At 38.4% G+C, this 12163-nt stretch overlaps 1 protein-coding gene across 3 annotated transcripts; it reads left to right on the top strand.

Annotated features, from left to right (window-relative positions):
* Positions 1 to 519: 519 nt before the first annotated feature.
* On the top strand, positions 520 to 5525 carry LOC107701065 (probable G-protein coupled receptor 22). Of its 3 annotated transcripts, none has more exons than XM_016502990.1 (3): positions 520 to 893; positions 1829 to 1964; positions 3931 to 5525. In XM_016502990.1, exon 3 carries the CDS (start codon positions 3935 to 3937, stop codon positions 5246 to 5248), a length of 1314 nt encoding a protein of 437 aa, XP_016358476.1. In that variant the 5' UTR covers positions 520 to 893; positions 1829 to 1964; positions 3931 to 3934; the 3' UTR covers positions 5249 to 5525. The 3 variants fall into 3 exon arrangements, with proteins under 3 accessions (XP_016358476.1, XP_016358475.1, XP_016358474.1); XM_016502989.1 differs by having other exon boundaries at positions 1829 to 2708; XM_016502988.1 differs by lacking the exon at positions 1829 to 1964.
* Positions 5526 to 12163: the final 6638 nt, after the last annotated feature.

The raw sequence follows: 12163 nt of genomic DNA, 5'->3' as shown, positions 1-12163 counted from the left end.
TTTTCAAAATATTTAGTATTTAAATACTAAGTAAATATTATTTATTAAAAATAATACATGTAGATATACATTTGTATTTAAATATTGTGTGTGTGTATAGGTATCAGCCAAAATGTAAAAAATTTGCCAAAATGAGGTATCATAGAAGCAATAGTCTTTAAAAACTGCCTGTGCACCATAAAATGTTGCCTACGTAGGCAGCTCACTATGTTTGGAACAGAGTCACACTCTTTTTGTGTTCTTTTCCCAGTAGACCCATATCCATTTTCATCACAGAGCACGGCATCAAATATGAATGAAAACATGCAACTCCGACACAGTGTTTAAATAGAACCCGAAGCATCTCCGCAGGGATTGACAGATGCAGACAAGACTGCACTGCCATCGCAGGATGGAGAGAACAAGAAAGCAAAAGGAAGAGTGCATCCCCACTCTCTGGAGAGGAAAGGGTTAACCCCATTACAACAAACCAATCAGAGCAGGGAGCAACACTGCAAAACCGCCGCAGTGAGTGAGAGAGGGAGACTAAATAGAGAACGAGTGAACGAGAGATAGAGAGAAGGGGACAAGCAAGGATGAGGAGGCGCAACAGAGGGGTGCAACGGCAACACGTCAATGCAACACAGTTTGAAGAGAGCGTGTGTGATCAAGACGCTAGACAGTGAAGGAAACAGTTAGCAGGACAGTAGATCAAAGTCAGAGGACGTCTGTTTCACTCCGCTGACACTGCTGACAGTTCCCACGGGCAGCATTTGATTCATGCTCCTCAGGGGGGACATGCAACGGCTGCAAAAGTGTGTGCAGAAGATGCACTTGTGGATCTCAGATGATGCTTTGATGAAGCTGTAGCTACTCTACATTGCATGACAGATGAGAACTCTAGGAGCGCAAAGGTAAGCGGGCGATATTGAATAACTCTGGCAATAAAATGGGATTGAACGAGTATGCATGCCACTCAGTTTTTTTTTTATGGATATAAAACCATTGAAACAGTTATAGGCTAATCCAAAGGAGCAGATGTCAAAACTTAGAAGATAGCAGATATATGGCTCCCTGGGCAACACCAGTATCTTTTAGACAGCAATCTATCAAAATTGGAGTTGCCCTAGTAAATCAAACTCAAATAAATAAAAAAATATATATAGAGGAAAATAAAAAGATGCTTATTGCAAGAATGCAACCAAACAGTCAAGATTGAAGGAACCGATGGTAAAAGTTTAAGAATTTGTCATTGAAAACCCCAGTTTGATCTGAGTATATGAGGGGACGTGTCCCCCTCAACGACTACATTTTGTGATTAACTTGCTGCCCGTAAACAACAATCTGACTTTAGTCTATTGATCCACGTCTCCGCTGACAAATTTTGCCCCCAAAACCCAATCGATTCTGTTTACGGTTTCTCCCAATTTGTCAAAGTCTGCTGGACTGTAACATCTGGGAAAAATGTACAGTGTAAAATCTCATTCACGGCTGAAACACGATCACCTCGTTACATGTGATCGAGCCCTATTCTTGCATGGCCGTTGACTGAAAAATGATGTGAGAAAGTACAGACATAAAACAACACATGTGCTTGCGTTACCTTCCCTAAAAGGCATTGCTTTGGAAATGAGTGTTTGTAGATTGTTTCCAAGATGCGTGGGCCCATCCATCAAGATGTACCTTCACATGGACATTAAGCAAGACCAGAGCTTGTGCATTTCCGCAGACCACTCGGGAAAGATGAATGGATAACACATGGAAGTCCTTACTTGATGATGGATTGGATGCAGGCTTAATGAATAATTGATTGTTCACTTATCAATACTTATTGCTTTTTTCTTGGCAGGATTGTAGGATTAAAGAGCTGAAGAAAACTGCTTCCAAAGTGAAGTGCGGCCCATCTTACCCAACTCTCAGGAAGACATGCATTAGCGTTGGGTCTGTCCGGCCCGCAAGGATGTTCCCTAGAGTAGATTTCCCAGGTGAAGACATTCCCATGCACACCACGTTTTAATCATGTGCTTCGGACAATGTTGACGTTGCAGCCTAAAGGTTACCTTCTGTGAGAGGACAGGAAATTACATTTCCAACACCCAGAATGCACCACCCCCTCGTGCTGACCTAATCAATTCTGTGACCTTGGGTTCTTCGGCAGATGGCACATGCAAATCAGCAAACACAAATCAATATGGATTTATCACCTTCTAGGGCCCATAAAAATTCAATAACGGGAATACATCAGCATTGAAGGAACAGTATGGGACCAGGTTACTGGATTTCTTCAGTGGTACTGAGGGAGATGAAAGCAACTTCCTAACCCTAGCGTGGATATAATAATCAATCAAAACAATTGTTTTCAGTTGTCAAATTAGTTAAAAGAAATGGACAGTTGATCTCTGAATCACTCGCCTTTTTCCTTGGACTCCTAAAATAACCAGAATGAGATCTCTGATCTCTGAAAGAGAACAAGAATGACACCTCTTTGTTAGGTCTGGACATGGCAGGGGTCCAAAAGTATTGTTTGGTTTAGTAATAATAAAAGAAATTGCTGCCAAATCGTCCGCCCTGGCCATTAAGCGAGAAAATCGCTTGGATTACGAGGATTAAGAAGTGCAGAATACTTCCTTGAAAGGCCATGCATGGGGCTGATGTACAACTACCCCTTCCAGACTCTCCCGACTCAATCGCTGACTCCCGAGGCTGAGAAAGAAGCTGGAAGGGGAAGGGTAAGTCAATGTGTAAAATAAACTACTGGACAGTTGTCATTAGTCGCCAAGGACGTCCAAAAAACAAGCTTGATGATCTGCGAGGTGTTGTGTTTTAGCTCATGAAGTCATTAGAGTTTCCATTTGGTTTCACTCCACTGTGTCAGTCAGTCTATATCAAAACACAAAGAGTTATTAGTTCCAAGTTGGCACCTTGACGCATCCATCTACATTGGAGTAAATTACAAAAGCCAGGTTCATACTTATCTCAACGATCCTCTCTCTTTCTAAATTCTCCCTCTATGTGATGAATGAAACACAGCATTAAAGACAAATGGAGCAATCCATCGCTGCACAACAAATGAAAATGCATTGTGGACAAAAATAATAGCTAAAGTGTGTCTATTCATAGCAGTGCCCAACACAGGATGGCCAATGCATTATTAGCCAATGTGCACGCGAACATCAAATGTAAAGCCATTAGCAGGCCCAGGGGAATCTACGGACGTTTTTGTGCATTTTCTGAACTGATCTTTATTGAAAATCTGCCAAATTCTGTGCAAATGGAGTAAAACCTGGTCACAGAAACCACATGGGTCTGATCTTTGGATTAGAACAAGGGGAAAACACGCTTTATCTAATGCAGGGGTCTCCAAACTCGGTCTTGGAGGGCCGGTGTCCTGCAGAATTTAGCTCCAACTTGCCTCAACACACCTGCCTGGAAGTTTCTAGTATGCCTAGTAAGACCTTAATTAGCTGGTTTAGGTGTGTTTAATTAATAAAGTTATGCAAACTTCAGACTTGGAGTGAATGAGTCTGAATTTGAATTAATTTGGCTACAGCCCACAGGAAGTTGAATTGCAATGACAGTAAAAGGAATCTAGTGAATTTTATTTCTAAGAAATTCCACACAAGCAATGCATTCTGGGAAATGCAGTGTTCTATCTATCTATTGTTATATCTGCAAGACATTCAAACTTCACATTCAAGACATTTACATTTTACAAGAGTCTTGACAAACTTTGAATTTCTAGGTAAAAATTACAGTTATATGAATTTATTTGACTTTCAATTCCTTGTAATTCTATTCTACATCCTGTTTGCTACATAAATTCCAATTTAGGAACTGAACTGGAATTCGAATGGATTCTCAATTCAATTCTGAATGACACAACGCTGTTCAAAGTGTCTGGTCTTCCTACACATTTCTCTGATTGTTCATCCTGCTCTTTTTACCTTTTAGGATAATGCACGTCCCTCCCGCAACGGAGGAAGAAAGCACCATGAGTAACGTCACAGTTCTCGACATCACCGAGTCCGTGAGTCCCGCCATGACGGCGGCCGGCCCGTACCCTTACCCACTCAGCTTCCAGGTGTCCCTGACTGGATTCCTCATGCTGGAGATCGTCCTGGGACTGAGCAGCAACCTGACCGTACTGGCCCTCTATTGCATGAAGTCCAACCTGGTCAATTCCGTCAGCAACATCGTCACCATGAACCTCCACGTGCTGGACGTGTTGGTGTGCATTTGCTGCATCCCTCTGACGATTGTGGTGTTAATGCTGTCTCTGCAAGGCGACACGGTGCTCGTCTGCTGCTTCCACGAGGCCTGCGTGTCCTTCGCAAGTGTGGCTACGGCGGCAAACGTGCTAGCTATCACTTTGGACCGATATGACATCTCCGTTAAACCGGCCAATCGTGTGCTGACTATGGGACGAGCGGTGGCTCTGTTGGGTTGCATTTGGGTGCTGTCCTTCTTCAGCTTCTTGGTGCCATTTATCGAGGTGGGATTCTTGGGACCGGAGCCCACCAAAGCCAATCAGACGGCCGTTGTGCACGTCAACGAATATTACACCGAACTTGGTCTGTACTACCACCTAGTGGCCCAAATCCCCATTTTCGGTTTGACTGCTGTCATCATGTTGGTGACATACGCCAAGATCCTGCAGGCACTCAAAATCCGCATTGGTACGCGCTTCCACACCACGCAGAAGAAGAAGAAGAAAATGAGGAGGAAAAAGAACTTCTCTCTCATGTCAACATCTGAGCAGCAGCTGCCCGAGATCACAGACGCCTCACAGAGCAGCAACCGCGGAAATGCTCCGCTCGGCATGCGAACGTCCGTCTCGGTGATCATCGCCCTGCGAAGGGCCGTCAAACGCCACCGGGAGCGGCGTGAGCGCCAAAAGCGTGTTTTCCGCATGTCGTTGCTCATCATCTCCACGTTCCTCCTCTGCTGGACGCCCATCACCATTTTGAACACTGTGATCCTCAGCGCAGGCCCCAGCGACCTCACCGTCAAGCTCCGACTGGGTTTTCTGGTCATGGCCTACGGCACCACGGTCTTCCATCCTCTCTTGTACGCCTTCACGAGGCAGAAGTTCCAGAAAGTCTTGAAAAGTAAAATGAAGAAACGGGTGGTTTCCATCATCGAGGTGGATCCGCTGCCGAACAACGCGGTGATTCGAAACTCCTGGATCGATCCCAAACGGAATAAGAAAGTGGCGTTTGACGATCACGAAGCCAGGCAGAAATGTCTATCATCCGAAGATGCAGACTAAAACCACTTTGCGACCTCCAGGACAGGGACTAGTTCTCATAAAAACACTGTTATACATAAAGGGAACCATGTGATGTGAATATTAGCCTTACATGAGCATATATTGAAGAATCGGTTACTATTTATAACTAACTTGGAATATAATATGATAGGTTTCATAGATGGTGCATGTCCTTTATAAACCACTGTATGTACTGTAAATACATGAAAATTTGTACATACTCTTTATCAGTTATGTACCTCATTTATGACTGTGTATACATGTATTTATAATAAACTAGGTGTGGAAAAAGACGAAATCCATCTGTTTTTTGACTTGAACGCAGATGCTATGAACATCGACATCATGTGTAGGAATATTAACATACTGTTTCTGTGGAAGAAAAAAGGAGATTTATTGACTAATAATCACATAGCAATTCATACGCTAAGTTCCAAACACAAACAAAATACCAAAAAGCACTTACAAAAGTCGTCATGATAACTCTTTTGCTTTGACTAATTGCATAATATCCGTATTAATTCGTCTTGTGTGTGAATATGAAAAGATTATCGTTTCTGTGGAACAACAAAGGAGAAATATTGACAAATCATCACAAAGCAATTCATATGTTAAGGTCCAAAAACAATGAACAAAACACCAAAAAGCACTTACAATAGTCGCCTTGTGTTGCTACACTCCAAGTCTTCTAAAGTCATATGACACTTTGCATGAGGAACAGGCCGAAATGTAACATCTGGCAACCCTGTAAAGCCTTGTGATTCGTGAAGAAAAGGAGGGAAGATGCTGCGAATATCATTGTTTTAGAGCTGTCAAATCTGAGGAAACATCTGGCTCATTTTGACACTGCTGTCAAGGACAAAATGTCCCTCATTTTGCATTCAGTGAAACACTGAAGTTAAGCTCCCATTCACCAAATCTGCATACATATTAATGAATAATTGCCCAGGTCAGCGCTGTAGCTCTTAGAGGTCTATTGTGCACCATTACGAGAACATTTGCCCTTGCATGTTCAGTGGGAATTATTTTGTATGGTCAAGAATGAAATGAACCAATGCCAAGCCGAATTAGATCGCAATTAGAATGATTCAAAGAAATCAGCAACCAGTTCAATTTTTATTCAGTTTTTTATTTAACAAATGAAATGTTTTAGTTGATTCACAAGCTTGTGGTCTCAATTGAATAAGATGAGAGAGAAAGTCCATGAAATAATACAAAAACAATACACTGACAACACACATTTCTATTAATTCTCACCAGTTGCACTGCATGTTTAGTGTTATTAATATACTATTATAGCATTTATGAATATTTTTAAGTTCATTTTTCATGTTTTCAATTTGTCTAGTAATTTGTTTTATTTAAATGTTTTTTTATTTTATTTAAATGTATTTTTTATTTCAATTAATTATAGTACTTACATAGATAGATAAATATAGATATATTATAATTTTATTACTTCAACTTATTTTCAGCAACATTTCTTATTTTTAGTTTTTTAGTTTTTTAGGTTTCATTTTTCATCTAATATATATATATATATATATTATTTCAATTAATGAAAATTACTTTTAATAATTTTAGTTTTGGTTAATAACAACACTGGGATGAAGCTATAGAAAGATAAATGTGACAAAACAAAACCTGATTCATGAACAAATGACTCTTACGAGCTGGTTCTTTTAAATGATTCAGTCAAAGGGACTCCGTTAGAATGGTTCTGATTTATTCAGCTTTTATTATGTCTAACTCAAAATGAACAGTGTACTTAAGCTGTGCGAGGCTTACTGACTTACAACATACTTACTAACTGGTTATTCATACAACAACATGCAATTAACGATTCAGAACAGAGCTATGTTTTACAAAATATGTTCATTCAAAAAAAAAGGCATTTTTAAGTACCATTTAACATGTAAGGAATCTCAATGCAATGGTGCAGGAGAGAAAAGAGGTGCATGAACCACAGGAGAAGGAGCACAAGGGCTTTGAGATGCTCATACATCAGCCAGGATGACAGGTAAAGTGCACTTGGCTTAAATGGGCCATCTGTGGGTAAACAACACACCCAGAGAGATGGTGTCAATACGCCGTTAATTATGCAATTTAGACTCTATCGAAAGCTCTTATACTGTACTTTAAACTGACAGTTTTGAGAACTGCTTGTGCATCCAAACATGGCCAACTCGGTCTTGTCCCCAACATCAAAAGCAATATCAAGCCAGCATTCTGCGGCGTCAACGGGTCACGCCTACCGAGTCCTGTTATTTGCTAGGATAAAATCATATGTTGGATTTGAAATGCCCTCGGCAGACATCTGAAGCCAGTTTCATGGTGTTGTAAAATTCAGGTCACACGGTGACCCCGCAATTCACGGCTCTGCCTCGTTCCAAGTGACGGCACTTCAAAACTTTTGTCACACCTCGCTCTCATAAGATTTGCACCTCTCTGATCGTCCTATAAAACTGTAATTGAGAATCATCAAGCCCTCTATAAACAGGGGTTTATAAATGTCACCTGTTTTAAATCTTTCTTCAGATATAAAGCTCGTGTCAAGCTAGATTTACAGATTCAGGGGCAGACGAGGATGTTGTGGTTTCAGGTTTGCAAGCAGTCATTTGTAAGCATCTGAACTGTCTATTGCACTCTGGATAACAAGCCCAGTTTACAAGCACTTAATGCTTGGAAAACGGAGGGAACAATTCGAATTTAAACCAATTAAAACCTTGTTCTTGGTCACACTGCATCTTAGCAGTCTTTAAAAACATCTCGAGGACAAGCTGTGGAGAAAAGCAGAGAATATGGCTCACATTTGTTAGCGAGTAAACTTCATTTAAAAAATGTACAATCGTATAAATTATTTGTATGCTATGATTGCTTAAATGCTTCCTGCCCAGAAGCAACACTGTGCAACTGTGGAATGAAATGAATACGGCTACTATAGAGAATACTGTAGCTGTCGAATATTATAATATAGATCTTTTACGTTATTAAATATCTACCATTTTAACATGTATTTAGAGGGATAGTTCACCCTAAAATCATTTACCAGTACTTGTTTTTGTGTCTTTTATGCCATATGTTATTTCTATGCTATTTATATACTGTAATCATTTTTATAAATAGTTTGAATTAGCTTTTTTTTAATTTTCATAATTTTTTGCTTTTATTTTAATTTTAATTTAAGTTTTGGTAATTTTGTTTTTGAACCTTGTTCTTGGTCACACTGCATCTTAGCAGTCTTTAAAAACATCTCGAGGACAAGCTGTGGAGAAAAGCAGAGAATATGGCTCACATTTGTTAGCGAGTAAACTTCATTTAAAAAATGTACAATCGTATAAATTATTTGTATGCTATGATTGCTTAAATGCTTCCTGCCCAGAAGCAACACTGTGCAACTGTGGAATGAAATGAATACGGCTACTATAGAGAATACTGTAGCTGTCGAATATTATAATATAGATCTTTTACGTTATTAAATATCTACCATTTTAACATGTATTTAGAGGGATAGTTCACCCTAAAATCATTTACCAGTACTTGTTTTTGTGTCTTTTATGCCATATGTTATTTCTATGCTATTTATATACTGTAATAATTTTTATAAATAGTTTGAATTAGCTTTTTTTTAATTTTCATAATTTTTTGATTTTAATTTAAGTTTTGGTAATTTTGTTTTTGATTCTGCCATTTTTATAAGCTTTTTTTATTCTATTTGGTTTCATTTATTTTCAGTTTTAGAATTTTTCATTTTATTTCTTCAACTTAACCTTATTTAATTTTATTTTTTTATGGTAATTCGTAAAACTTTATTTCTTCTGTGGAACACAAAAGAAGATTTTTTGACAAATATCCTGGTTGCTTTTTTCTTATATAATGAAAATGAAAGAAAATAAGAAAATAAATCTTATTTTTATGCTATTTATATACTACAGTATTTAGGAATACTTTGAATTGGAATACTTTGAGTTTAAGTTTTAATAATTTTTTTATTTTCCTTTGTTTTTTTATTTCTATTTAGCTTAAGTATTATTCATTTTAGTACTTCAACTTAAACCTGTTTTATTTCTGTTTTTATGGTTATTCGATTCAGTTGAATGATTCATCTGTGAATCGGACTGATCCTTTTCTTGAGTTCAACTCACTTCATTCAACAATCAGCTCGCTTAAAGGAAAGACTTTTTTAGCAAATAACTTCAATTTCAATCTGTTACTCAAATCAAGTTTTTGTATTGTTTTTGATGCATGAAATTTACTATAAATGCATGCAAAAGAGTGACATATACATAAAATCGTATACATTTGTATTCATACTTAAGAAACATCATGAGGTTGAGTAATTGATAATGGGCTGAACCACTACCATTAAGTAACATTTTAATAAAACATTAAGCTAGGAGCCAATTGATGTTGATTTTAATAATTACGGCCATTTTATCCAAGAATATTTAATCAGACATGCTTTCATAATGCATGCAATAGAGGGTTAAGGCAGAGAGTGCAAAGGATGTGAAATTTGCATGAACTGCTGTGCTGTATATGTGTTCATGCTGGTAGGACACGTTTATAAGAGGTGAACATGACTTCTTATTCATTTCACCCTCTCATACAATACAATACTGCACTGACAGAACTACAGCCCCTATAGGGGATCAATAAAATAATAAACCAGACACAGGCTATAGATGCAACTGCATCAGCTAGATAATATAAGGTCACTGCTCATTTTACAACTGCTCGTGTTTGTTTCATACTGAACTTATTGACATTCTGCTCTTGGGAAAATGGCAGTACTGAGAGGGTTGGTTGTCCTTTTAACCTTCTAGACCAGTGTGGTTCCATAAGACATCAAGAATAATAGATGTAACGTTCAGTATCTGGCCACAGACTGTAGAAGACAGTGCCATCTAGTGGAAACATCTTATTTAAAGTTGCACAACAAAGAACCTACATAAACATATTCATCATTTCACCCATCCAACACTTGCTTACCAGTGGATCCTCTGCAGTGAATGGGTGCCGTCAGAAACAGCTGATAAAAACATCACAATAATCCACAAGTAATCCACACCACTCCAGTCCATCAGTTCACATCTGGAGAAGAGAAAAACTGCATGTTTGTAAGAAACAAATCCATTTTAACTTTAAACCTTCTGGACAAAATACCCATAATAAGTCCATAATCCATAATAACTCTTCCTTCAGTGAAAAAGCCCATCTCCTGTTGTCCTCTCACATCAAAATCCACTGACATATTTGTTTGAATGATTCATCTGTGAATCGGACTGATCCTTTTCTTGAGTTCAACTCACTTCATTCAACAATCAGCTCGCTTAAAGGAAAGACTTTTTTAGCAAATAACTTCAATTTCAATCTGTTACTCAAATCAAGTTTTTGTATTGTTTTTGATGCATGAAATTTACTATAAATGCATGCAAAAGAGTGACATATACATAAAATCGTATACATTTGTATTCATACTTAAGAACCAATTGATGTTGATTTTAATAATTACGGCCATTTTATCCAAGAATATTTAATCAGACATGCTTTCATAATGCATGCAATAGAGGGTTAAGGCAGAGAGTGCAAAGGATGTGAAATTTGCATGAACTGCTGTGCTGTATATGTGTTCATGCTGGTAGGACACGTTTATAAGAGGTGAACATGACTTCTTATTCATTTCACCCTCTCATACAATACAATACTGCACTGACAGAACTACAGCCCCTATAGGGGATCAATAAAATAATAAACCAGACACAGGCTATAGATGCAACTGCATCAGCTAGATAATATAAGGTCACTGCTCATTTTACAACTGCTCGTGTTTGTTTCATACTGAACTTATTGACATTCTGCTCTTGGGAAAATGGCAGTACTGAGAGGGTTGGTTGTCCTTTTAACCTTCTAGACCAGTGTGGTTCCATAAGACATCAAGAATAATAGATGTAACGTTCAGTATCTGGCCACAGACTGTAGAAGACAGTGCCATCTAGTGGAAACATCTTATTTAAAGTTGCACAACAAAGAACCTACATAAACATATTCATCATTTCACCCATCCAACACTTGCTTACCAGTGGATCCTCTGCAGTGAATGGGTGCCGTCAGAAACAGCTGATAAAAACATCACAATAATCCACAAGTAATCCACACCACTCCAGTCCATCAGTTCACATCTGGAGAAGAGAAAAACTGCATGTTTGTAAGAAACAAATCCATTTTAACTTTAAACCTTCTGGACAAAATACCCATAATAAGTCCATAATCCATAATAACTCTTCCTTCAGTGAAAAAGCCCATCTCCTGTTGTCCTCTCACATCAAAATCCACTGACATATTTGTTTGGAGCTGTTTTTGCTTGTAAACGGTGCTTGATCTGAGCATATTTCTCTCCTGATTCAGATGAGATAGGGTTTTTTTCACCGGAGAAAGCAATATTATCGATAGAGGACCATTTGGAGTAAAAAACATCTTAATGATGGATTTGTTTCTAACAAACAGCTTTTCACTTCTCAAGATGTCAACTGATGGACTGGAGTGGTGTGGATTATTGTGATGCTTTTATCAGCTGTTTGGACTCTCATTCTGACGGCACCCATTCACTGCAGAGGATCCATGGGTGAGAAAGAGATGCAATGTTACATTTCTCCAAATCTGATGAAGAAACAAACTCATCTACATCTTGGATGGCCTGAAAGTAAGTAAAATTTCAGCTAATTTTTGGACACATTTGAATGGCTTTTAGCAGCAGAGCTTGGATTCCACATTCAACGGAAATACCCATACTTCTTGGTCATGCACTATTCTAAAACAAAAGGGAACACAGAAGAAATCACTACATCTGCGCACACAAACAAAGCACTCAATAGAACCTGAAAACATTTAGGTTAGGAGTTCACAGTTACAAGA

The sequence above is a fragment of the Sinocyclocheilus anshuiensis genome, unplaced genomic scaffold (genome assembly GCF_001515605.1).
Source record: "Sinocyclocheilus anshuiensis isolate Anshui unplaced genomic scaffold, SAMN03320099.WGS_v1.1 scaffold1468, whole genome shotgun sequence".
NCBI classification, from domain to species: Eukaryota; Metazoa; Chordata; class Actinopteri; order Cypriniformes; family Cyprinidae; genus Sinocyclocheilus; species Sinocyclocheilus anshuiensis.
Note: the sequence above shows the minus strand (reverse complement) of the source record. Positions and strands in the feature narration are given on the sequence as shown.

What these genes read in the sequence shown, in the direction of transcription:
- LOC107701065 (XM_016502988.1), top strand. Translation starts at nt 871, where the DNA reads ATGAGAACTCTAGGAGCGCAAAG. An exon ending in AGAACTCTAGGAGCGCAAAG is followed by an intron (nt 894 to 3,930) that starts GTAAGCGGGCGA and finishes TTTACCTTTTAG; the next exon opens with GATAATGCACGTCCCTCCCG.